This window comes from Eubalaena glacialis, chromosome 9, assembly GCF_028564815.1.
Source record: "Eubalaena glacialis isolate mEubGla1 chromosome 9, mEubGla1.1.hap2.+ XY, whole genome shotgun sequence".
Taxonomy (NCBI): Eukaryota; Metazoa; Chordata; class Mammalia; order Artiodactyla; family Balaenidae; genus Eubalaena; species Eubalaena glacialis.
The window spans coordinates 20,774,930-20,801,576 of record NC_083724.1 but is presented as its reverse complement, the minus strand read 5'-3'; the positions used below and the strand labels follow the sequence as shown (position 1 = coordinate 20,801,576).

At 53.1% G+C, this 26,647-nt stretch overlaps 1 protein-coding gene across 1 annotated transcript in view; it reads left to right on the top strand.

Moving 5' to 3' along the window:
• The first annotated feature begins 13,757 nt into the window (after positions 1 to 13,757).
• COL27A1 (collagen type XXVII alpha 1 chain) overlaps positions 13,758 to 26,647 on the top strand; it is a 141,832-nt gene continuing 128,942 nt past the window's right edge. Inside the window, exons 1-3 of the mRNA XM_061200047.1 lie at positions 13,758 to 13,947; positions 20,305 to 20,375; positions 24,583 to 26,315. Coding sequence (XP_061056030.1) covers positions 13,886 to 13,947; positions 20,305 to 20,375; positions 24,583 to 26,315 — 1,866 coding nt within the window. The 5' untranslated portion in view covers positions 13,758 to 13,885. The remainder of the gene's footprint in view (positions 13,948 to 20,304; positions 20,376 to 24,582; positions 26,316 to 26,647) is intronic.

The following is a 26,647-nucleotide window of genomic DNA, read 5'->3' as shown; positions in this document are numbered from 1 at the left end:
GGTGCTCTTATATTGGGGGCATACGTGTTAATGAGTGTAATATTCTCTTCTTGAATTGATCCCTTCATCATTATATAGTGTCCTTCTTTGTCTTTCTTTACAGACTTTGTTTTAAAGTCTATTTTGTCGGATATGAGTATTGCTACCCCCACTTTCTTGTCATTTCCATTTGCATGAAATATCTTTTTCCATCCCCTCACTTTCAATTTATGTGTGTCTTTCGCCCTGAAGTGAGTCCCTTGTAGGCAGCATATTGTAGATTCTTGTCTTTTTTATCCAATTTGCCACTCTATGTCTTTTGATTGGAGCACTTGCCTATTGAACACTTGAAATGTGGCTAGCATGACTAAGAAACTTAACTTTTATTTTATTTTTTAATTTTACGGAATTTAAATTTAAATAGCCACATGTGGCTAGTGACTACGATATTGGCCAATGCAGGCTTTTAAATGGAGATGGGATGAGCACCTGCCCCAAGTCCTGTGGTAAGGATTGATAGCATGTATGTAGAGCCTGGCACGGAAGAGATGCTCACTGCTTGTTTACGCCTCCCTCTCCCCCGCCCCCTTGAAATGTGGATTTTTACAAGTGTCTTGGAGCTGAAGAATCCCCCTTTGGGAACATGCAACTCCTCTTTGAAGACTGGTGGAGAGGTGAATGGAATGGTGGGAGGAAAGGGGCTTCTGTGCTGGGTGGGCTGGGAGAGCAGGAAGCATGTCCAAAGCAGATGACAAGGCCAGGTCAGAGTTAAGGACAAAAATGGCTGCACCTGCCCATTTCTACCTCCACTTTTTTACTTTCATGGGCACTAGTACTCAAAAGGGGTCTATCTTAGAAATTCCTTTTCTTTGCATAGATGTGGTTCAGATCATGGACTCTAGAATCAGATGGTTCCTAGACTAGAATTTCAGTTCTATCAGTTACTAGCTGTGTGACCTTGGGCAAGTTGCCAGCCTCTCTGTTTCCCATCTGTAAAATGGGTAGAATAATTCCTACCTCTGAGGGTTTTGTGAGCAATCAGTGAGCTAACGTGTACAAAGCTCTGTGCAGTGGGCCCAGCACATAACAAGTGCTTAAGAAACAGAAGCCATGGCCAATTTTGTAGAAATAAAGCCCTTTAACTCCCACCCCAACTGGAGTCCAGTGAGATGCCTGAGAAGACAATGATGGGGTATCTCCAGAAGACCTCTTTTTGGGTGGTCGTCATGGTGAAGAAGGGACCAGGCACAGGAACAAGTCCTTGTACCCTCAGATGGCAGATAACCCATCAAACTGAGCTGGAAGCCATCCTGAAGCATCTAGCATTTCTGTTGATCCTGCCAAATGGCAGTCTCCTGGGACCCAACCAGAGATGGGAACTCTGCTACCTCTTGAGGTAGGTGATACAAACTGATAGAAACTCTTTCCTGGGATCCAAGGGACGCCTGTCTTTCTGTGATGTCCTGCCCTTGGTTTTCGTACAGGCTCCACTTTCCAAATTCAAATTCCTTCCATCGCTGCCTCAGGTGGGAGGTGTCTGCTGATTGGTCCTAGTGAAAATACCCAGCGCAGGGGCTGGCTCACCCGGGTCAAGGACAGGGTTAATCTTTTTTGAGTTGGAGGAGCTGAAACTCAAAGGCTCCAAACCTGCCCCCAGTTAAGAACAGAGGATGTCTTTCATCAGCGTGTCTTATTTTGTGGGCAAGGGAACTGAGGGGTTGTTGTTTTATCCATCTGTTCATCCACTGCCTCGCTGAAAAATAATTATTGAGCACCTACTGTGTGCCAAGGAACACAGAAATAAATTCCTGTCCCCTAGGTTTATAAGCTGGTAGGGAGACAGCTGTTTCAACTGTGATTATAATGGTGTGATATGGGCTATCATGTCAGGGTTGGAACTAGGGTGAGGTGAGTAAAGCAGTTATCTGAGGAACAAAATTTAATGCAATGCCAAAAAACTCAGTCATCAAGATAAATAATATTTTACTGTAATATTTTATTTTATTTATTTATTTTTTTTGGCCTTGCCGTGAGGCTTACGGGATCTTAGTTCCCCGGCCAGGGATTGAACCCAGGCCACGGCAGTGAAATCGCCAAGTCCTAACCACTGGACCACCAGTGAATTCCCTGTAATATTTTTAAAAATCAAAATGAATGCAGAAAAATCATGATGAACAAAAGATAAAACTTTTAAATGAAGACAGGATCAAAATGACTGATTTTTCCTTTTGCCTCAGGTTGTAACATGGCTTGGCTCAGCACTGTATTATGGGGGATGTCGGAGGGCTGCTGTGGGACAGAAAAGGCAGGCAGGTGATCCAGCCAGTGACGTGCTGGAATGAACTCATATCGGTTTGCGCATTCCTTCCCAACCCTGCACTCAGAATCTGGCAGATGCTAAGAATCCGGGTTTTCCCCTCCCTTTCTGGAGAGCCGATTGTTAACTATTTGCCAGCAACCCACTATATCCAGCCTGCATTGGGGTGGGGGAGGGCCTTTAAGAAAATTTTCCCGGAAAAGGAGATACCTTCCAAATTTTGCAGGATAAGAATCTAGAAAAGGAGAGAAAGAACATCCCTCTAAAGAAGGAACGCCATATGTAAAGCACCAGAGGAGTGGGGGAGAAATGTGTATTGTTTTTAGGAAACTGCAAGGAGCGGAGTGTAGTTGGAATAGGTGATGCTGCAGAAGAAGGAAATTTCAAGAAGGCAGAGAAGGTCACAGCACCAAGTGATGCCCCAAGATTGAGCAAGATCTGGGATTGTGCTGGGGGAGGAGACTGCAGATCTAGGGGAAGAGGAGGACGCTCCCTACTTCTGCAGTGTCCAGACTACCAGCCCAAGCAGGAGACCTCAGTGGTGAGCTAATAAATAACAAGATCTCTGGGGAAAAAAGCCCTGATTTATTACTTTGGCCAATTTCAGAGGTGTAAGTACTCCCACCCTGGCCAATTTCAAGCTGCCAGTGTATGTCACTGAATGTCGAGTTAAGCAGAGATGCTCGGTAGCACATCATTATATAGTATGTCCACCCTCCACTTAACAACAGATGTAAATAATTTCAAGAACACAGATAATAGTAAAGTGCACTAAGATAACTAGAAAGAGATGAGTTTTGAGTGTTTGTTACTTTGTTTTTAATATAATTTGCTTTTAAAATTTTAAGTTTATGCAATTTAATTCTTAATAAGAGCTTGACAGCAGCTCACAAACTTCCTGAAAATTTAACCAGCTGCTCTCCTGAGCCAGTCAGAGTAGGCATGAGCCGGCTCCAGCCCACCAGTGAGAGAAGAGATTTTGGTCCTTACTTGCTGTGTGTCCATGGTGGGGCGGTGCTTTCTGACTCCCTGGGCTTCATTTTCCCCACTTGAGAGACTGGATCAGCTTTATCATGACGTGCTCTTTGCCCTGCCCCTCTGTGCACAGGGACATGGATCCACGCCTCTGGGTGGCTTCCCGGGATGAAGCTGCAGTCCCTGGGACATCAGAGAGTCCAAAGCAATCAAGATTGTCAGATCTTCATCCAGGAAAAAGGACAGCCCGGGGCCGGTTTTGGCCCCAAGGTTTCATGTCTTCATCACTTCAAGAACTACTGTTTTCTTCTGAAGGATTGGCACCTAAACGATCTGAGAATATTACAAAAATAATGATAGTAATAAATACAACCTATATTTGTTATACTTTTACCATGTGCCAGACACTGTTCTAAGTGCTTTATATATATTAACTCATTGAGTCCTCATTATAGGCACAAGGTTGGTAATATTATTATACCAATTTAAGAGATGAGGATGCTCAATAAAAATAAATAGATAAATAAATAAGGACTTTGGGATTAACAGATACTACCATATAAAAAATAGATAAACAACAAGGTCCTACTGTATAGCACAGGGAACTATATTCAGCATCTTGCAATAACCTATAATGGAAAAAAATCTGAAAAAGAATATATGTATATGTACATATATATATTCTTTTTTTTTTTTTTTTTTTTTTTGCCAAGGAGCCAACACTTTATTTGGGACCGAAGCACTTTACTGTTCACCTGAAACTAGCACAACATTGTAAATCAACTACACTTCAATAAACTTTTTAAAAAGTTGAGGATGCTACTGCTATCACAATTCAAAAGATGGAGAAATGGACAAAAGAGGTTCCCAAGAAGTTAAATGGCGTGCCCAGGACCACACAGCTAGGGATTTGAACTGAGATATGCTATTAGCCGTTACCGACGTGTTCAACAAGGGCAGCCAGTGAGAAGAAGCATGCTTTTGCAGCTCAACACAACTAGCAGAGACCCATTCCCTTGGGGGGAACATCCAGCCAAGACCAGCTGTATTTGATCACAGGGACTGATGAAGTGGGAGAAAGGAAGAGTCACCACGGAGGCGCACATTAATAACCCTAAGTTCACAGAAGAGGAAACAGGCTCAGGGAGGAAAAGAGGGTTGCCGAGGTCCCATAGTGCTAGTACAGAGTGGAGCTGTAACATGAACCCAGGGGTGTCAACTTGGCCACACCCTGCAGCCAACCTTAGGTGCTGGGCAGGCATGGGGTTCATATAAAATCACAAGCATTCCCAGATATCCAGATAGATGAGATTCCAGATAAGAACCTGGTTGAAAAACTGCAGGGACTTCCCTGGTGGCACAGTGGTTAAGAATCCGCCTGCCAATGCAGGGGACCTGGGTTCGAGCCCTGGTCCGGGAAGATCCCACATACCGTGGAACAGCTAAGCCCTTGCACCACAACTACTGAGCCTGCGCACTAGAGCCTGCGAGCCACAACCACTGAGCCCATGTGCCACAACTACTGAAGCCCGTGCGCCTAGAGCCCGTGCTCCGCAACAAGAGAAGCGACCGCAATGAGAAGACCGCACACCGCAACGAAGAGTAGCCCCCGCTTGTCGCAACTAGAGAAAGCCTGCGTGCAGCAACAAAGACCCAACGCAGCCAAAAATAAATAAATAAAGTAAATTAATTTTTAAAAAAAAGAAAAACTGTAGAAAATAAGGAGAAAATACCCCTCAGTGAATAAATTGCCCAGCCCGGGGAAAGAGGAGTGGTAATCACCCATCTCTGATTATCACCATTTTTTTTTTACCCTTGCAAATGCGTGTGTGCTGGTATTAGTACATAGGGTCCTGCGCTAATGACAACAGTTAGACAGGGTTCGAGGGCTGACAAAGTCTCACAGGGATCAAAACAACAATGCTTACATATCTGCAGTTCCTTGCAGGAAAACGGTGCAATCTAGCAACTGCACTAGGGTGAGAATATTCTTCACAGCCAAAGGCTGCCTCACAGCAAGGGCTCTGGAGAGGCCAGGTGTGAGCCCCAATTGTCCTCCCTTGGAAGGGCCAGACCAGGGTGCACTTTTTCTCTCAGATCAGTGACCACTAACTTGTACATGGAACGCCCCAAAACCAGGGAACCCCAAAATGGAGTCTCAGTTGGGGTTTCTTATCCCCAGCTGGTCGTGTAGGCATATTCTTGCTAGCAAACCAGCCCCAATGGCAGAAGCTTCGGGGATCTCACCAAGACCGGGTACAACACATTAGTCTCACTGTTATCAATCAACAACACTGAAACGTGAAATGCCTCCAACTCATGGGGACAAAGTAACACTATTAATCAGTATGGTCATCAGTATGACCAGTGGTCAATGTCCTATAGTCACGGGTCCTTAAGCAAAGATGAGAGAAGCATATTTAACAAACAACAATTCAGATAAGCTGAAACGATGGACCATGCTTAGAAAAGGCTCCACTTAGGAGGACAAAACTTTACTGCCCCAGAGGAGGCACATGAGAAAAGCTTAGAGTTTCTCAGTGGTCGTCAGCTTAGTGTGAATGCTGTGGTGTGTTACCAAAAAAGGTAATAGGCACTCGGGTCAAATTAATAGAAGCATAGAATATATATCGGGGGAGGTGATAGTCCTGCTCAACTCCATGCTCGTCAGATGCCACCTGGACTTTTGAGCTTTGCTGTGGTCACTTGGCAGTAGTTGGAGGAGATGATTCTGGAAGATATGACACTGGTGCCAGATGAATAGTGCCAGATGAGGAAACGAGAATGCTGGGCCTGGAAAAAGGATGCCTTAGGGGGTGGGGTTTTTACTTTCAGAGTGATTTCAGCCATGGAGTCAGGCTTTAGTTGATTTCGGAGCTGCTGTTCTCAACAGCCATTGTATAGGGGCTCTGGCTTGATGATACTTGGACATGCATCTGAAGAGCTCTTTGCAGAACTGGTTTCTTGGGTGGAAGGCGGAGTAGTGTGTGTGTGGCTCCTCTGTCTTCACTTTATGACAAGGAGAAGCATCCAAAGGCATTTGCATTGGTCATCTTTTCCTGGAACTACCCACAAGCAGGAATGTATCACATCGCATGGTCTGGACATGGGGTTACGAGGTGGCCAAGCTCTTGGAGTGCAGGTTTCAGCTGGTGGAGGGGATGACGACTCCCTAACACAGCTGTCTCTCCAGTGTGTTTGACAGCACATCTGCCACTTAGGAGTTTGCTGAGGACGTTGTGGAACTGTGGACTGGACGCATTTTTAACTCTTTCAAATTCACTCAGTGGGCCCCTCCCCAGCAGGCTCTGATTGACTACTCCTTGGGCTGTGAAGAGACCCTCCCCCCGCCCCGATGTCACCACACACAGAGGTCCTGGTATATTGTAATGAGCACTTGGGACCACAGTTCTAGCCCCATTTCTGTCACCTTGCTGCTGGGTGAACTTGGGCAGGACCCTTCCCTTTTGGGATTTGGTTCCTTGTCTCTAAACTGGAGATGCAGCTATCTGTGCTGTTTCATGGGGTTGTTGTGTGGAAACTTGAGATGCTGGCAATGAAGTTGTTCTGTGCTATTATTGTCGTTGTTGTCATTGCAATCCCCTGGTCTGTCTGGTACAGACCAAAGTTCCTGTTCCCCTGCTACATCAGCTAGGATGCTTTCAGCTGGCAGTGAGAGAAAACCCTACTAAAAGTGTTTTAGACGGGAGGGACACTATTGTTTTGAGAAAGGACAGTCCAGGTGTGTGTGTCTGATTCAGCATCTCAATAATGTCCTGAAGGACCTCGTTTCTTTCTGCCTATAACTCCTCTCACATCTCAGTGGCTGGTTTGTGGCTTATGTCTACACCCAAGCCACTCACTGGCCAAGAGAAGGAGACCACCATGGTGGGCTTAGTAGAAGCGGGAGTCAACCCTTACAGCTTGAGAGGGATGCAGTCTCCACTGAGGGATGAGGCTGCTTAGAAGGGGGCAGATGAAGATGGAATTCTCTTAGCAAGGATGAACCAAACAGTGTCTGCCCCAGTCATGGGAATGTCCTAGCATGACGGTCAACCAGTCTCCAGCCCTGCTTCTGCTCCCTCCCTTATTCCCTCCCTCCGTCCCTCACCTCTCCCTTCCTCCATTCCATCCTTGTTCATCCAGCATTTACTGAAGGCCTATTGTGGGCTACCACTGAGTGAGCCCCGGGGATTCTATGGAGATAAGGCATAGCCATGGCCTTGAGGAGGTCCAGTTGAGTAGGTGCCTGAGATAAATATACACCCTGATGTGAAATGGCGGGATAGGGGCAGGGCAGGGTACAGCTGTGGGAATCCAAGGGGGGAATCCAGTGAAGAAGGACATTCCAGCAGAATTGGTGACAGGGGTGAAGGCCTGAAAAGTCTCAGAGCTCATCAACTGCTTGGTCTTCACTCTTGGCTGCAGGGATGGCCCAGAACTCATCACCAACTCCCTGTTCGGTACAGCCAATGGTTCCAGACAGATCGTCAGAGAGAGTCCAGAGAACTTAACTTGCCACAGCTCTCACATCTGGAAAATGGGTCTAATTCTTCCAACGTTGACTGAATGGATGGAAGGATGAGGAGATAAGTTTGACTGTCCACAGTTAGACATCAGTGTAGGAGGCCTGACTTCTCACCTCAGCCCCCCCATTGATTCTGTGTGACCTTGAGAGCATCAGGCACCCTGTCCCTGAGCCTCAGCTTCCCCACCTGTAAAATGAGGAAATTGAGTTAGGTGGCACTAGGGGCTCTTCCAGGACTGAATTTCTTTGGGGGTCCCCACATTTGGGTCAATATCAACCCCCACAAAATAATCTTTGGACATCTCCCAACCCTCTGCCACCTGGCCCAGCCCTGAGGAAATAAAGCCAGACTGGGGAGCAGGGCGAAGGCCCCGGGGAGATGGTCTGGGATGCCCAGACAATGGGATCACGTGCCCAGAGGATGTGCTCTCTCTTGGATAGTGGCCCAGGAGCTTCCCTGGCTTCAGCCCTCATTCCTCTTGGTGGAATGATTGTTTCTGGGGTCTTGGCAGCCGACAGGCCAGAGTGACGTGGCCCCAAAGGCAGAACCCAAGCCCTGGGAGACAGGCGGGCAGTGGTAACAGCCAACACCAGCTCCAGCCTCCTCCCCTGGGGAGGAGGACTAGACTGGCATTGCCTGGAGGGGACAAAGGGAGGGGACACTCTTGGAGGCTGCCTCTTTCTCCAGCTTGGAGTTCAGGTCAGTTTACTGAAACGCTTTATCCTGGGTGCTGGGAACACAGCAAGGAGCAGGATGGAGTATGACTGGTGTATCTGCAGCCCCTGAAACTGGCCCTGCCGCATGGCACGTGCCCAACGAATAATTGTTGAGGAGGGAGGATCCTGATGTGGGCGAGAGAGCAGGTGGCAGGAGGAGCTGCCCTGCTCTAATCTGGCAAACTTTACTCTCACGCATGTATCCCTCCCTCCCTCCTTTCCTTCCTTCCTTCCTACCCTCCTTCCCTCCTACCTTCCTTCTGTCATTCACTCAGCATTTATGGAGTACTTCCTATGTGCCAGGCACCGTGTTTCGTGCTGGTGTCAGAAACTCAGCAGGGTATCTGCTCACAGCAGGGACCACAGCTTGTATTTGCCTGTTACCAGTGCCCAGCTCAGGGCCTGATGCACGGTAGCGTCTCCTGATTGGCTGAGTGACCAGGGAATGAATGACTCTGTTATTAGATGTGCACTGTGTGCACACGTCCTATGGGACATGCAAGCCCGATGTGAAAGGAAGGCCCGTCCCGGTGTGCCCAGCAGTGTCAGGCATTGGAAAACTGGGGACTAATACGTGGCATCCAAGTTCTCCTCCCAGTTCTGCGGTACCAGTGAAACAAGTATGAGCTGAGGCAGGACTTCCTGACCTGCGTTATCTGTCTGTCTCCTTGCTCATCTCGTCCTGCAAACACTGGAGAGCAGGAAGCACAGCCTGGCGCACAGTGGGTCCTCCGGAAAAGCTCGGTGGATGAATCGGTGGAGACTGATACCAGGGCAGTGTACAACCCTCTTTCTGCAGGCAGACTTCATCTAGTGATTTAGTCAAACATTTATTGAGCCCCTACTAAGTGTCCATCACGGAGGCTATTGAGATCAACAGTTTCTCTCAAGGCAGATGTGCCCCCAGAGAGCAATGGGTCCATGGCTGCTCTGCTTGGGCAGAAAGTAAACTACGTTCCTTGGAAAGTCCTCACCAGGCCGGGAATTCCTATCCTTCTGCCTCGTCCCCAAAACATCTCCATGGGCCTGCAGGCAGTGTCCACCCAGTTCCCAGGCTCATCGCCTTCTGCCCCTTTTTGGCTGGCTGGTGAGCACCCCATCCCTTTCACAGGGTGGGTAATTGCTCAGTCAATGTCTTCTGGATCCAACTTTCATGAAGACTGTTTGTGCCCAGTCGCTGGTGCTGTGCCAGGAACCTACTTGGCAGGAAGACTGGGTGTGAAGAGGCAGTGGAGGCAGGAAACAAGGTCCTTTCCCTAGAGTTCTTATCAGTGTCCATATCTGCTCTTTTCAGCTGACCACGAACTCCTGGAAGGCCATGAGGCTCGTTTCTCTTCCAACCTAGGAAAACGCAGGTAGCCCTCAATAATTATTTACTGCATTGGATTGATTATTTACAGCAGTCTCCTACTCCCAAGCTCAAAGGGCACATGCTGAGGATCATGTTCAATGCACCTATTTTACAGATGAGGAGAGTGAAGCTCAAAGGGGACACCATCAACCTCTGTGGGCTTTGGGGGGTTTCCCATGGGTCTTTTGGGCTTCTCTCATTAAAGCAAGGCTCCCTGGGGCTCACCATTGTATACTCAGATTTGGGAGTGAGATTTGGAAAGAACTTGGAATTCAGCCACTGACCTGCTGCCTGATCTTTGAGGAAATGCATCCCCTTGCCTGGAAATGTCTTTCTGGCCAGTAAGTTGCACATCATCACCCACACGGTGCAGTGGGGAGAACTGGATGGTTTCTTCACTGGGCTCCCCTCACTCCTCCTCCAAAACCAGCCTGAAATCTGCTCCCACCATCCGGGCCCTTTTGTGACTCTTTCACTTGAGCTGTCTTCCCCAATGGCTGCATGTTTATCCAACATACACTTCGGGACCCAAAGGCCACCTCTTCCTGGGAGCCTTCCTTGGTTTCTCTCCATCCCTTAGTCTGCTTGACAATTCAATTCATCTGTATCTCTCTGATAGCATCTATCACATTCTTCTTGTGTTATCTTTATGTGATTGCAGGGGATTCTCTGTGACATGGCAGTGTCTGATGTCTCCTATCCAGGCCCCCTTCCTTGACCCAAGTTGCTGACCACATTACAAATATGTGTGCCCAGAAAGCAGGACTATGTACAAATTTCTTTGTCTTCACTCCATAGTGGCAGACCCTCTTCCCCCAGCTTTGTACAGGGGTTTGCACACTGTAGGAGTTAAAGAAATTCATTTAAATTATTAATGGTTTGAGCATCTATTGTATCCCAGGCTCCATGCTGGGTGTGGGGACACAGTTAGATCTGACCATGACAATACCATGTGACGTGTGCTACAATACGGTGTGGAGCAGAGCTTTGAACTGCACCTAAAAGGACAGAGAGTCTGTGAACAGGCAGAAAAGGGGTTTCGGGGAGAGAAGAGCCTGGGAGGAGACAGCATGGACAAGACCTTGAAATACGCCAGCTTGTCCAGAGCCTGGGTCCAGGCATCAGAGAGAGCGGAGCTCACTGCACAGAATATGAAGTTGGAGAGGCTGGCAAGGATCTGCTCAGAACTCTCTAGCGGCTAAGATTTAAATCATCATGCTCAGCTGCAAAGACAGGAATCAGACCACCTGGGTTCGAATCCCACCTCCACCACCTAACAGCTTAGTGATCTCAGGCAAGTTACTTAACCTTTCAGAATCTCAGTTTTCTCATTTGTAAATGGAGATAACAGGCCTCCCATGAGCGGTGGCACTTAGAACAGCGCCACACCTGGCTCAGCTGAGGCACGTGAGCTGCAAAATACTAGGGGATGCCAAAAACCCTTAGTAATAGAGTTTTACATCTAAGGGGGGGCCCAAAAAAACCCCTAAGTAATCAAGATACATAATATTTTAATGCAATACTTTAAAAATGCCAAAATCCACGATGAACAAAATACCAAAATTGTAAATAAAGGCAGGATCTCTCTAGTGCAAGGGATGCAGCTCAAAATACATCAACGATTATCGGACTGGGAGTTCTCAGCCTTCAAGAGCCGTGGACTTCTGAAAACCTGAAGAGAACCGGTGGCCCCTCTCCCCCAGAAGAATGCACAAACAGGCACAATTTGTGCAGATTTTCGGGTGTTCCTGCACTTCTGGGGCTCGGCCAGGTGGAGGTTAAGAGCGCAGCTTCAACGTGGACGTGCCTGGGTGGTTCCATGCGCCGTCCAGCCGCCTGCGGGTTCCCCAGCACCACGCTGGGCCTCCCTCCTGGCAGTCACCGGTGCTCTGCCCCCTGCAGGAAGCAGCGCTCGGCTACGCGGCTTCTTTTTCTAGCTTGCTTGGCTCGCGCGTCGGCCCTCCCACCCCCTTCGGCTTGGGACTTTTCCTAAAGTTGCTGAAACCAGACACCTTGCTCGACCGAGCCCGCGTGCAGCCACGGTTTAAAAGGCCGCCTTCAGCGCCCCCTCCCCGCCCCCAGCGAAGACTTCAAAAGGCCCGGCGGGCGCCGCGGCCCCTGTACCTATGAACCGCCCCCCGCGCCCGGAGCCCGTGCCGGAGTCCGAGGACGCAGAGCGGCTGAAGTTCGAGCGCAGGCGGACCGGGCGGGTGGCGCAGCCCGGCGCGCCCATGCCCCTCCCGGTGCCGCTGCGCTCCGAGCGCCCGCGCCCAGTTTAGGGAAGGGGACCCCGTCCCCCCGCCCCCGCGCCCGCGCCCGGGGCTGCGGGGACCCATGAATACAAATGCCGTTAGGCGCCCGAGGAAGGACCGACCGTCCAGCCTCGCACCTAGGGACCCAGTAAGTGGCCCGGGGCTCCTGGAGCGCTGGGGGTACGGGTGTGTGTGTGCGTAAAGGTGCGCGCGTGTGGGGAGGGGGTGCACGTGCGAGGAGTGAGTGTGTTTGTGCCCGCGTGCGATGGGCAGTAGCGGAAACCTGCGTGCAAGTGGGGGGTAGCGCGCGTGAGTGTGTGCACTTGGGCTGTTACGTGTGCACGTGAAGATATGTATGAGAGGTGTGCACGCGGGTGTGTGCGTTGGGAGGATCTGGTTAGGCTAGGCTAGTGTGCATTTGTGCGCGTGTAAGCCCTAATGTGCATGCATCTGCGTGTGTGGAGTCCGGGTGTGCGCCAGAGTCCAGACACCCCAGGGTGTGTTTGTGTGAGCCCAGGAGGAGAGCGTGGCTGTGCCTGCATGTGAGTGAGTGTGAGTGTGTGTCTGAGTTTGGAGCAAGGGTAGATATGTGTGGGAATGTGTGTATGCACCAGGGAACAAGTCGTGGAAGTGGAGGCGAAGGGGGATTCTAATGCCAGGGCTCGAACTGGGGTTGTGGGTGTGCGAATTTGCCAGGTGTTTGTGGCGGCATCAAGGTGTGCAGTTCTGCGCTCCTTAGTGGGATCTGAGGGAGCCTTTGGTCTACTCTGGGGTGAGGAGGTAGGTTAAGCTCCCATTTCTTACTGCGTGGAGAGGAGAGAGAGAGGTGGCCAACATTGAACAAACGCACCCACTACGTGCCCAGGAAAGTCTGTCCTCCAGGGCGCCCTGAATCTGGGAGGAAAATAGGTGTGTGTATGTGTGTGGTAGAACACTGGTTGTTGTTTTCATGGGAGTCTGGACACTGAGTCCTAGTCCCAGATCTGTCCCTGGAACTCCGGGTTCCTTTCAGCAATAGTATCTGTCCCCTTTCCCCCTCTATCTTTGCCCCCAACTCGGGGACCCCCAGTCTCACGATCTAGAGGTCCCGAATCTCCGAACTGTGATCATCACGCTGTACAGTCTTGGCCAACTCTTTTCTCTCTGTGAATCTCAGTTTCCCCATCTTTACAGGGGGGCTGGGGGGTGGGGTGTCTTAGCGGGACAGTCGTGGGCCCGCGGAGGCTGTGTCCCCGGCTGAGGCCGGCAGGGGGCAGCAGGGGGCAGCAGAGGGCGGCCCGGCGCGGGGAGGAGAGAAGGTGGAGAGCCACCGCGGGCCGAGACTTTAAATCGCCTTCATTTCCCCCAAATCCTTCCTTTTCCTCTCCTCCCCCAGGCCGGCGGGGAGGCAGCTTCCACCGCCCTCCGCGCGCCCTCGCCCGGCCTTGCTCTGCCTCCGGGGACCGCCAGCAGCCCGCCTCCAAAAGTTTGATTTTTTTTTTTTTTTCCCCCCTGCTTCTTCTTCCTTTTTGGTGGAAGCAGAGAAGAGCGAGGCAGGGGCGAGCGCGGCGCCGGGACTCCTGGGACCATGGGCCTGGCGCGGGCGCCCGCGGGGCCCCGGCCGCGCTGCCTGCCTGCTCGGGCGCCCCTGGGAGCGGGACTGCGCTGGGGGCGCGGGGGCCGAGCGCTCTGAGCCCGCCTGGCGCGGCGGGGCGGGGGGCTGGCGGCCCCATGGGGCGCGCCCACACTTGCCCCCCGGGCTCGGGAGCATGAAGTAGGGGCCCGCCATGGGAGCGGGATCGGCGCGGGGGGCCCGAGGCACAGCGGCGGCGGCAGCGGCGCGCGGGAGGTGAGTACCGGCTCGGGGACGCCCCCTCCCCAGCTTCTTGCGGCTCCGGAGGCGGGGATTCCCCGCCGCGCGGGACGCTTCCAGCGGAACGTCAGCTTCCTGCTCCTTCCTTCACCCCTGCGAGGCGGACCGCCAAGGGTTAACGCGGGCAGCGCCCCCGGCCCGGCGAGGGTTGGCGAGAGCGCTGCCCGCCCTGCCCCGCCTGGCGCGGCTGCCCGATCGCCTTGGGGCGGGGGCCGAGCTGGGGAGGGTCCCATGCAGAGCCAGCCCCGGAATCGGGATTGGGGGTTGGGGGTGGCGCCTGGAGCGGCGGGCGGGGGGGGGGCAGAGGGGGACTTTTTGGCTGTCTCGGTGTGTTCCAGTGTCGGTGTCCACAGGTCCCGAGCCTGTAAGTGTCCGTTTCTGTCGGTTCTCCGGAAACTTGTCTGCAAAATTCTAGGGCTGCGGGTCTCGGCTTCTGCTGCTGTCTCAGCGTCTGTGTGTCTTTGCACGTCCCCTGTTTCTGGAAGTCTCCGCATGTGTGTCAGTCTGTTTGGGTCTGTGTGTCTCAGTGCTTCCCTGCTTGGGGAGGGGCGGGGGGTGGTCCTCAATTCCTGTCCCGCGTGTGAGAGAGGAAAAAGTGAGAGCTAGCATGTCAGGGCAGAAAGGGCCCTGGGAGATGACTAATTCGAACCCCTCGTTGCACAGATGTGAGACTCAGGGCCAGAGAGGGGCAGGGAATCTCCAAGGAGGGGCTGGGACCCAGAGGCTCTGGTTCCCAGCCTGTGGAGTAGGAGTTGTAAAGGAGTGAGCATGTGCAAGAGGGAGTCACCGCGTGTGGGTGTGTGTGGCCGTGAGCAGGATGGGAGCAGCCCCTCAGGGCCCTGTGGACCGTGGCTCATGCTTACGGCCCAGAGAAGCGCTCCCTGTCCATCCTGCCCCCAGGACCAGAGGACATTCCCAAGACGCTGGTCAGGGCTGTAGCTCCGCCCTTCTCCACCATGCCCTGCCCCCTCTGCGCTGGAATCAGGGGGGTGATGCCGCCCCCTCTCTTTCCCATGTCTTGGAAAAAGTGGTCTGGCTGAGATTCCCCCGCCCCTCACTGCCACACACACACACACACACACAGACACACACACACACACAGCACCAGTAAGCACACTGCTGACTCATTTTCTCCAGAAGACCCTGTGCCAGGGCAGATGCCAGCGGTTGGGTAGAAAAGTGGTGCCAGGCAAGCACCCCACAGTGGGGCCCAAGCTTTAGGTAGTGGGCAGTCACGCTGTTTGAGGCCCAGCCTCTGCCTCCCTAACCACCGCAGTGCCCCAAACCCTGTGTCCTCTGGCCCCCTGCGTGCCTCCTAGCTTTGCTCCCAGCCCAGCTTCCATGGCACTGTTATGGAGCATCCCTGGCCTCTCTTTCCTTCCCCTTCCTCCCCGTACTCAGAACGCTCCCCCTCCCTCGTGCTTCCATAAGCCTGCCATCCGCAAGGCTCAGCTCAACAGCCATCAGCGCCCCTGATACCGCACTGGAGGGGGCTTACCCTCCAAATGTAACCCACGGTCTGTCCCTCCCTGAGCACACTCCGCCCATTACTTTATTGGCATAGGCTCTTCCTCCCTCTCTGTGTTCAGGGACCCTCTGGATACCCCACAACCTGCCTGGCACACGAAAATGCCATTTCAGTTGATGGCGGAAATGGAAGCAAAACAGAAACTCACACCCTTGGGCAGAGAGGGCACTTCAGTCAAACCATGCGAATCCTGCCTCCGCCCTGTGAGCTGGGGCAGGCACCTTGTCTTTCTGCTTCTCCTTTTTCTCATCCCCCAAATGGGCATCTTCATTCCCAGCCAGAAGGGTTTTTGTGAGGATTAGTGGGACTGTGCTTGTAAAAGGCTTTTAGGACAGGGCCTGGCATGTAGTAAGTGCTCAATAAATGGCAGCTGTTATTTATATTATTATTCACTTCATCTTGAATGGACGTGTGAAACAACTGGAAAATTCTGGGCCGTATCCTGTCCAGACAGATGCCATGTCTGTGTTCCCATGGAAGAGGTGTAAGGTGTGAAGAAAGCCTGGGCACGTGGGGCCTGGCCAATCCATGGAGGCAGGTGGGACAGGTTCATCCCCCTTCTCTTTCCTGTGGTCCGCCGGCCGCATCCTTCCCAGCTTACTCCGTGGGATAACAGCCAAGCCCAGAGACCACGGGGCTGCTTTCCTTGTGTTTCTGTGCCCTGGGTCTCAGCTCTGAGCTCACAGTGGATGTCCAAGTTGTGTGGGTCTCTGAGTGCCTGTATGTTCTCAGGTAACAAGGAAAGAGGAAAACCTATGCACACCAGCTGCAGGCTCTGGCCGGCCTCGTGGTCCAGGAGTAACCACACTGGGTGTACTGGCAGAGGGCTTTTTGCAGGAGAAAGGAACACCTGGGTTCCCTTCTTGGAGGGCTGTGTGGCCAGGCTGTGTCTTCAAGGTCAGGCTCCCTAACGCGTGGCTCCCGTTTCAGCCGCCTTCTGCCGTCTCTGGCCCCTGAGCTCTGGTCTTCCCGACATTCTGGAGCCCTGGCTTCGCCCAGCCAAGGCCCACGAGTCAACGGTGAAAACAGAAGTCTGGAAGAACAAAGCTCTGAGCCAGTGCAGGCACTAAACGTTATTAGCAGTAGCCTAAACAGGATTGGAACGGGAGCAAATGAATCGGCAGGGCCTCCCTCTGGGAGCCAACTTTCCAGGCCTGGAGCTTACTTAGATGGCTGTTGGCTCCTCAGGCTGCATCTCTGTTCCTGTTGGTGAAGGCTGGGACTCTGGTCTCTGGCAAGTAGGAAGTCCCTGTAAGTCTCCGATTTCTTCTCCATGGGAGACGAGTCAAGCGAAAAGGACTGTCTACTAGGTGGTGGAGTCAGATGATGTGGGTCACTGACATGCTGTGTGGCTTTGGGCAAGTCACTTCCCCTCTCTGGGCCTCAGTGGCCCATCTCTATAAAGAGGGGCTGGGACTAGAGTCTGGCCTCTAAATGATCTCAAAGGACCTTCTCCCACTCTATACTCCCGTGCTATACTTTGGCAGTTTCTGGGTCAAGTGCATACAGAATCCAGGTCTGAGAGGGTCAGTTGCATCTGTTAAGGTGAATGAAAGGGAGACAAATATTTTTGTAACAGGCCTTTCCAGGGCTGAAATTCTCGAGTTAGAAACCGTGGTGTTAGGAAGCTTAATTGAAGAGAAGATTCTGATCCCATCTCCCCTGTGAGTCTTCTTTCTCCTGACCTTTAGGGATTACGGATATTGCCCCCAATACATCCTCTTATTCTCTAGAGGGTGGTCACCTTGGCATAACCCCAGCAGGAAAAACTGACCGAGAAGGATGTGCGTGGTTCTTGCACCTTCTCCTCTCCACCTGGCCTCTCTTTATCAGCTTGGGGAGCATCCTAAGAAGGGTGGATGTGACGACACAGGGAGAGACTCAAGGAGTGAGAGCTGGTGCCTGGAAAGGGCTGGGAAGAGAGGAGACCAGAAGGAAATGGAACAGAGACTAGTAAGGTTGCAGGAACACTGGAGAGCTAGGGGCAGTGTCTTCTGAGGAGGCATTCTCAGGAAAAATGAGTTCCCTGGTCCTCTAAGTTCAGGCACTGCTGACCGACGGAAAGTGCAGTGAATTTCCTTATTGCAGACTTCTCAGAGCCTTTGCTATGCAGCTGTGCTTTGGAACTACCAAGACTGGGATATAGGAGACGGCTCTTCCCCAGTAGATCTGTCCACAGTTTCCTGGAGTAGCTACTTGGTGGGTGTGGGAAATAGTACTGAAGAGCTATGTCCCCAGAGTCTGCCCATGGTGACCTTGAGGAAGCACCTGCCGTCCCTAGGCCTCAGTTTTTGTCAAATCAAACAAAGCTGCCTATTACTGTTCATCACGGCTGATGTGTCTGCCATTTGCTTCAGGCGGGCAGGTCATGCCAGAAGGGTCAGCCTCTACCCTTCTCCCGAGACAAGACCAGGGCCGCTAGGCACTGACCTTTAGTTATTGCTGATGATGCGCTGGAGGTGAGGCCCGTGGAGGCAGAGAGGACAGGCCCTGTGTAAAAGGCATTCTCACAGCAGTGGCAGCAGATTGGAGAGGATGAGGAGGGAGCAAGGATTATCTAGGAGCATCCCTGGAAAAAGTCAGAGGTGGGGTGGGCCTGCTGGAGTTAAAGCTTTGGGAAGATACTTTGTAAAGTCCAGAGTCCTGTAATACCAGGTAACATTCATTCCTTCTGCAAAAATACTCTTACTACATGCCTGCCAGGTGCTGGGAAAACAAGAGTGAACAAGACAGATGTGGTCCCCGCCCTTCAGGGACTTGGGCTAGAAAGGGAAACAGAGAAATAGACAATGACCATACATGGGATACCTGGTGACGTATGTGCAGCAGGCTCTGGGAAATGACACCCAGGCTAGAATCTAATGCATGAGTGGAAACTGACCAGGCAAAAGAGTAGTGTCTAGAGCACGTCAGATTAGCATGTGCAAAGGCCCAGAAGCTGGAGAAGGCTTTCAAGGGACCGTCAGCATCTGAGTGCTGTTTCAGCTAGTTCACCTTATGCTCTGAGTAACTCTCAATTGAACATGGCTTCAACAATGAGGGGAGTTATTACCTCCCATATCAAGAGGCCCAAAGGAAAAGCAGTAATAGGGTTGGCCAATTCAGCATCTCAAGTGTCATCAGACACCCACCATTTTTCCATTCTGCCATCCTCACATGCTCATGCGGCTTGTTACCTCATGTGCACAAAATGGCTGCAGCAGCAAGTCCCCACTCAACAACATGCAAAGGCTAGAGGAAAACCTTTTCCATGTCTCTTTGAAATTCTTTCTTAAGAGGCCCTGACAGGCATCCCTCACATCTCATTGGCCACATTTGGGTCACATATGCATCCCTAAGCCAGTCACTAGCATGGCAAATTCTCAGAGTGGGCTTAGACTTATCCAGATTCATCCAGTATCCTCTGAAGTTCAGGTCTTCCTGAACTAGCAGAAAGGGGAGTGGCTGTGGGTAGGTAACCATCAGTGTCTTCCACAGTGTCCAGGTCAGGATTACCATTGATCCTAATTGCAGTTAAATTGGAGTACTTGGTATTAAATCAGAGGGTGTTTCCCAAGGCTCCCAGGGAGCTGGGAAGAACCCGGGGCTCCAGACATCCACTCTGGCAGATGGGTTTCCTGGATTACATGATTCCCCAGAAGCACATCATCCTAGGCTTTCCCTTGGAAATGGATCCTGGGCCCACGTGTCCCAGCCTTTGCCCTCACCACCCGCCTGTCGGGGCTCTTTCTGCCTGCATCCTAGCTGGCCGACTCTGGCCACGTGCCGCCCTCCCCTTTGCCTGCCTAGGGATCAGATGCCCCGGTGGCTTCGGGTGTCGCCAGTGGCTGCTCCCACAGGAAGGTGAAATCGGATCACTGCCTCTGCCCATCTTGGCAGGAGCCCCTGAGCAGAGCATTAACCCTTCCAGGCCCCAGAGTGCAGGGACAACAGGGTTGGTCTAAGAATAAGAAGCACTTTGGTGGCTGGCAGCAGGCCGAGCCCTTGACATGCATGAGCTCATTTAATCCTCACGCCTGACTTGCAAGATAGGGAGTGTCAGCCGAGTTGCAGAGGAGACGGGCTCAGGGAGGCGGAGGGACTCATCCAGGGTCGCACAGCTGGTAAACAATGGGGCCAGGTTTGCACCCGTGGGGGCCTGACTCCCTGTCGTCTCCTCTTCTCTCCTTCCCTCTCTCCCATTTCCTATCGGCATGAAGCCAGTAGGCAGATTCCTTAGCACACGGTGGTCCTGGCTAAGGGGTCTTCTCCCGCTCTCCGCCGTGAGTCTGGAGATTGAGTTCTCATCTTTCCTGCCCTTTGAAAACACCTGTCATCTAAGCTGAGCAGTCTGGTCTTCCCACTGACTTTTCAGCCCTGGCTCTGTTGCCCACTGGGCCTCAAGATCTTGAGGCCACAGTACAGATGGAGAGACTGAGGCCCAGAGACGGGGAGCGGCAGGGGCTGTTCCCTCGTTGCCCAGTGAGTCGGCGGCAGATTTTGAGCTGGACCCTGGGTCTCCTGACGGCCAGGGCAGGGCTTCCTGCCTACTAGTTCCCGCCCGGTGACCTTGGTTTACTGATCTGTGAAAAGCGAGGTTGTATTTGTACTGTGTAAGAAGGTCCTGCCCCAAGAGGCTGTGCCTGGACCCCCGGGAGCGTGGGCTGGTCCGATGGGGTCCTGGAGCCTGTGCCTCACCTCCTGCCTCCCCTGGGTGGGACTGGGGTGGGACTGGGGCTGGGTGATCCACTCCCAACTCCCCAGCTGGATCTGGACGTGAGAGGTGGAAGCTAATGTCACATTTGCTTGTGTCTCCTGGTCTCTAGGGGGTTTCTCTTCACCTGGATCTTAGTCTCACTTGCCTGTCACCTGGCTTCCACCCAAGGAGCTCCTGAAGGTAATTCTCTCTTCTCTTTGTCCAGGGGGAGACAAAGGAGGACAGAGGGATCTGAGAACGCAGGGGTAGGAGACCTCAGTTCCCCTAATTGGAACTCAGTGCCTCGACTTTCTCATCAGTAGAATGGAGCCAGTCATTGGCAAATTTCTCTTCCGGGCTTGAAAGAATCACGTTTGATGTTTTGTGAAGGGTAGAAAGGGCTCAGTGCAGAAATGTGGAAAGGTGATGCTTTTGTTCCTATCTAGGGCAGAATGTAAGTTACTTTGGGTCAGTAAGCTGCAGTTGTCCCTCTTTGTCCAATGGGTACCCCCAAGAAGTGCTGACAAGAGGCGCAAAAGCCACAAGCATCACTGCCCACGCCTGTGATCTGCCCTCCCCTTCCCGTGAGATGCCGCTTTTTCCCACTATCCCTGAGGAGCTGTCCAGGGGGCCCAGGCAGCGGGACGCTGGCTACACCACTGCCCATGGAAACTGAAAAGTCTCCCACATCTGTTTGTCAAGCAGCCACAATGCCGCTTAAAATAGCAGCCCCTCCCCCTCCTCCACACCCGCCTGGCCTGTGTGCCGGGGCAGGCGGCCGGGCACTCCCAGAGCCCCTGTGGCCTGACCTGGCCACCGGGCAGGGATTGGGCCCCTGGAAGGGGAGGGCTGTGCCCGGAAGAGATGCCTGCTGCCCAGCAACATTTTGTGCAAATGTCATATTTTCCGAGCTTGCTCTTTCCCCCACAGAGTAGGTGAACAGCTGTCCAGAGTCCTGAGTCAGGCACTAGGGGGGTGGTGAGGAGAGCCTGGAGCAGTGTGGAGCCCAGTTTATGTAATAAAGGGATCTTGCTGCAGCCAGCTGGCCGGGTCCCTCCATCTTGGCTTTGGGCTGAATTCATCCCCCTGTCCCTCAGCGCCTCTCCCCTGATGGGATTCTGGATGTGTCTCCACCCTGCCTTCCAACCAGTCTAGGGCCTCCAGCGCAGGATAGCATAGAGACAAAGGAAGGACAAAGACCCGGGGGCCAGCTGGGTCTTTTATTATAAGCTGTGTGACCTTGGGCAAGTTACTATCGCTCAGTTTTCTGACCGTCCTCTGTAAAATGGGGATAATAAACAGTACCTGCTATATAAGTGATTGAGAGAATAGAGAGAGAGAACCCCTGTAAAGCACATAGTAAGTGCTCAATAAATATTAGTTTTTCTTCTTATTGTTAATTATATACCACTTGAAAAGTTTGGGCAAGAGCGGCCCTTCTCTATCCCCGTGGAGCCCACAGTGGTCAGAGGCTCCCGGAGGCTTAGCGGTGACCACCTCTGCCAGTTCCAGGTAGCAGAGTTGGGGACTTGGCCCCTGAGCTGCAGGTAGTGTGCAGGGGAGGCCTGGAGACTGCCTGGTGTCAGCTTTAAAACCCACCTGGAGGGCTTCCCCGGTGGCACAGTGGTTAAGAATCCGCCTGCCAATGCAGGGGACACGGGTTCGAGCCCTGGTCCGGGAAGATCCCACATGCTGTGGATCAACTAAGCCCTTGCGCCACAACTCCTGAAGCCTGTGCTACTACTGAGGCCTACTACTTGAGCCTGTGCTCTAGAGCCTACGAGCCACAACTACTGAGCCCGCATGCCACAACTACTGAAGCCCGCATGCCTAGAGCCCATGCTCCGCAACAAGAGAAGCCACCGCAATGAGAAGCCCACGCACCACGACGAAGAGTAGCCCCCGCTCGCCACAACTAGAGAAAGCCCGTGTGCAGCAATGAAGACCCAATGCAGCAAAAAAAAAAAAAAAAAAAAAACCACCTGGAGAGGATGATAAGGGAAACCTCCTCGGTGCCACCTGGCCTGGCCGGTTGTCATCTTCCCTGAGGGAGCGCAAGCGGCTGTAAGTTGCAGGGTGCAGGGAGAGATGTGTGCAGGCCTGGGAGCCTCTCAGGGGCTGCCGAGATGGGACAGGGGGCAGTGACTTTCTGTCATTACAAGTGGCTCCTCCCTTTTAAGTTGTTTATAGTGAGAAGTATCTTATGATAGTAAGAGGCTTTCAGTGATTAAACGTATAAAGTGTGCTACTACTCACAATCCTTAAACAGTGTGGTTTATTTTAGCTTAGGACTTGGGGACAGACAGAGGTGGGAGAAAGGAGGAATTTGAAGTGAAGTGAAGGCCCTCGGGTCCTAGGGAAGAATAAGAGTCTTCAATCCAAGCCAACGTGAAACAGCAGCCTACAGCTACAGAGTTCTTAGAACATTCTTAGCACTTTGTGGCCACTTCCAGGTCTGGTTTCCCTTGTCTTTCAGGCAGGGGAACTGAGGCCTGGGGGGCAGGAAGAGACTTGACCAGAGGTACCTGATGCAGGGGTGGGTGAGGATAGGTAATAAGGAAGACCTCCATTTCATCTCCCAGCACCTGGATGAGGTAGGCACTCTTTGCAGCCTCGTTTTACGGCAGAGAGAACTGAGGCTCAGGGTCTGGACTCACAAGTGGTCTTGTCTGGCTCTAAAGTCCAGCCTTCTGACTCCAGAGCCTGCTATGGAGCCATTATGCTGCCATGTTACCAGCACCTGGGTTCTCAGTTTCTTCCAGCCCGTTTATCTTTCTGTCCATCCACCTGTCCATCTCACAGTGGTTGACCTAGGGTCTACTAAGAGCTGATTGCATTCAGCCCAGTGCACCCCCCTCTTACTCCAGGTGATGAGGGAGAGAGCATTCCACACTCAGGGGTTAGGATGCTGAGCTCAGAGGAGGGGGCCTGAGGACCTTTCCCGGAATCCAGTTCCGGAGGCAGCCTCTCCTTTCCTGCTGAGATGGAGCTCCTGAGCAGGCCTCTGCAGACACTGGCAGCTCAGCCAGCTGGAGGAGGTCGAATGACCCGACGAGAGGCAAGGTCAGGAAACCTTTCCATAAACACCCTGGAAGCCCTCCTTTTGCTCCGGCAAGCCCAGCCGGCGTAATTACCAGGCGGATGTGACCTGGCCATACCACGGTCCCATGTCCAGACGCTTCGCCAGAGGACAGAGGTTGCAGGGATGCCTTGATTACTTCCTCTGCTCTGTCCAAGGCCACACAGGGAGGAAGGGAGTCATTGGAAATGTCCTCTGCCTTCTGTGTAGACAGCAGCTCCCCCAGTCTGCTCCGGCCTGAGAGAGACTTCGGGGGTGGGAAGGAGACTGGGTGAAAACGATGGTGAAACTAGTCAGGTCCCCTGGACAGCCTTCCCAAGCTCCGGTGACATGAACATTCCTGTCGTTCCCTCACTTATGGGCCAGCTTCCTGGAGGATATGGCTTTCAAGGAAGAGAGAAAGGGAAACAAACCATGGTGGGCAGGCTCTTATACCCTTAGTTCTAGCATTTGGTGATTATCATTATTTTTAATATTAATAGCTCTCCTTCAAAAGTGCTTATTTTGTGCCAGGCATTTTTTTCCGAGTGCATTCTCATTGAATCTTCACAACGTCCTTCTGAGTTTGGCACTACTATTATCCCATTTAAAAGATGGGAAAACCGAGGCACTGGAGTCACAAGGCTAGTAAGTCGTGGGATTTGAACTCAGGAAGTTTGGCTCCAGAGTCCTGTGTTTTTAGCCGCTACAGATGGTCCCTAACTTACGATGTTTCGATTTATGATTTTTTGAGTTGATGATGGTGCAAAAGTGAAACTGTACTTCGAGTTTTTGATTTTGATCCTTTCCCAGGCCAGCGATATGCAGTATGATACTCTCTCGTGATGCTGGGCAGCGGCAGCCACAGCTCGCAATCAGCCATGAGATCACGAGGGGAAACAACCAATACACTTAAACCATTCTGAACCAGTACAACCATTCTGTTTCTCACTTATAGTCAATGAATTATGTGAGATATTCAGCACTTTGTTATAAAATAGGCTTTGTGTGAGATGATTTAGCCCAACTGTAGGCTAATGTAAGTGTTCTGAGCCTGTTTAAGGTAGGCTAGGCTAAGCTGTGATGTTCCATAGGTTAGGTGTATTAAATGCATTTTTGACTTAGGATGTTTTCAACTTACCTTGGCTTTATCGGGATGTAACTGTATCATAAGTGGAGGACGGTCTGCATATGCAGGATCACGTAGCCAGATGAGGGATTGGTTCCAACTCTGTGCTGTCAGCCACAGCCATGGGGCAGCAGGTAGCAGCGGGTGGACCGTCCTCACCGTCTGTGCAGCCGGAAGCAGGCCCTGACTGTGTCCTCTCCCCCTCTGCCCTCCCTCTCCAGATGTGGACGTCCTCCAGCGGCTGGGCCTCAGCTGGACGAAGGCAGTGGGCGGCCGGAGCCCCCCGCCCCCAGGGGTCATTCCGTTCCAGTCAGGCTTCATCTTTACGCAGCGGGCCCGGCTCCAGGCCCCCACGGCTGCCGTCGTCCCTGCCGCCCTGGGCACAGAGCTGGCGCTGGTGCTGAGCCTCTGCTCCCACCGGGTGAACCATGCCTTCCTCTTCGCCGTCCGCAGCCGGAAGCACAAGCTGCAGCTGGGCCTGCAGTTCCTCCCCGGCAAGACAGTCGTCCACCTGGGGCCCCGGCGCTCCGTGGCCTTCGACCTCGACGTGCACGACGGGCGCTGGCACCACCTGGCCCTGGAGCTCCGTGGCAGCACCGTCACCCTGGTGACGGCCTGCGGGCAGCACCGGGTGCCTGTCCCGCTGCCTTTCCACAGGGACCCAGCACTTGATCCCGAGGGCTTGTTCCTTTTTGGGAAGATGAGCCCACACGCAGTCCAGTTTGAAGGTGCCCTGTGCCAGTTCAGTATCTACCCCGTGACGCAGGTCGCTCACAATTACTGTACCCACCTGAGAAAGCAGTGTGGGCAGGCTGACACGTACCGGCCCCAGCTGGGACCCTTCCTCCCCCGAGACTCTGGCACACCCCTCACCTTCCAGACCGACCTTGCCCTGCTGGGCCTGGAGAACCTGACCACTGCCACGCCAGCCCTGGCATCACGGCCAGCAGGCAGGGGGCCCAGGGTGACTGTGGTGCCTGCCATGCCCGCCAAGCCCCTAAGGACTAGCACCACAGGCCTGCACCAGCCCGTCACAGGTGGAGGCCCAGCCCGGACCCTCCTGCCACCTGCCAAGCTGTCAGCCAATGGAGGGCTGCCTCCCGTGCCCCCAGCCTCTCCTGCCAGCTCCACCAGACCTGTCCAGCCACTGCAGAAGAGCACAGCCACCAAAATCCCCAAAAGTCACCCCACCAAGCCTTCAGCCCCTTCTCCTTCAATTGCCCCTGTCAAAAGTCCCCGCCCCACCCAGAAGACAGCTCCGCCTTCCTTCACAAAGTCAGCCCCACCCACCAAGAAGCCGGTGCTACCCACTTCCCACCCAGTTCCTGCCAAAGTCTCCTGTCCCACAGTGAAGCCCATCCAGAGGAACCCTGTAACGCCCAGACCCCCAGCACCCAGCACCCGCCCCCTACCTCCTGCTGCCAGCTCCTCTAAAAAGTCTTTTCCCCCAGTGGTCCAGGCTGAGACCAAGATGAGCAGTCGTGTCAGTGAGCCGGCTCCTGCCCGCACCAACACACACAGACCTCCCCGACCCACTGTCGTGCCCCCATCACCTGCCCCCAGTCCTAGTGCTTCCAGGACTGCTCGGCCACAAGCCACAGCGATGCCTCCCACCCTCGCTCCTGGTTCAGCCCCCACTGGAAGCAAGAAACCCACTGGATCAGAAGCCACAAAGAAAGCCAGATCCAAGAGCAGCCCCTGGAAACCCGTCCCTCTCAGACCTGGGAAGGCAGCCAGGGATGTCCCGTTTAACCATCCGACAACTGGGCCGAGCCCCAGACGGCTGCGGCCCAGCCAGCAGACCACCCCGGCCCCGGCGCTGGCCCCGGCGCAATTCCTGTCCTCCAGCCCCCAGCCCATGAGCACTGGCTCTTCGTTCTTCCACCTGGTGGGACCCACACCTTTCCTGCTGCTGATGGGACCTCCGGGGCCCAAGGGAGACTGTGGTTTACCGGTAAGACTGGGTGGGGTGTGCCTGCTGCTTGGAGCTTGAGTGGGTGACTGGGGCAGTTAGGCAGTTGCTCCTGGTCAAGGCAGAGGAAGTGAAGCAGCTTAGAGCAGGGAGCTGGTTACAGGCAGGGCCTTGACTCCAACCCGGGTCCCCCATGCCTCCACCTCGGCTGTATTCATGATGGCACATCCTGCCCCAGATTTGTGATCCCCTGGGGTGGACTTGGGTCTGGTGGCCCCCTCCAGGTAAGAGCAAACCCTGGGCTTTGGTTAACCCAGGCCCCAAGTCACTCTTTGCTAGCCTCACTGTAAAGGTTGAGTGGCTTAAGGAAAACC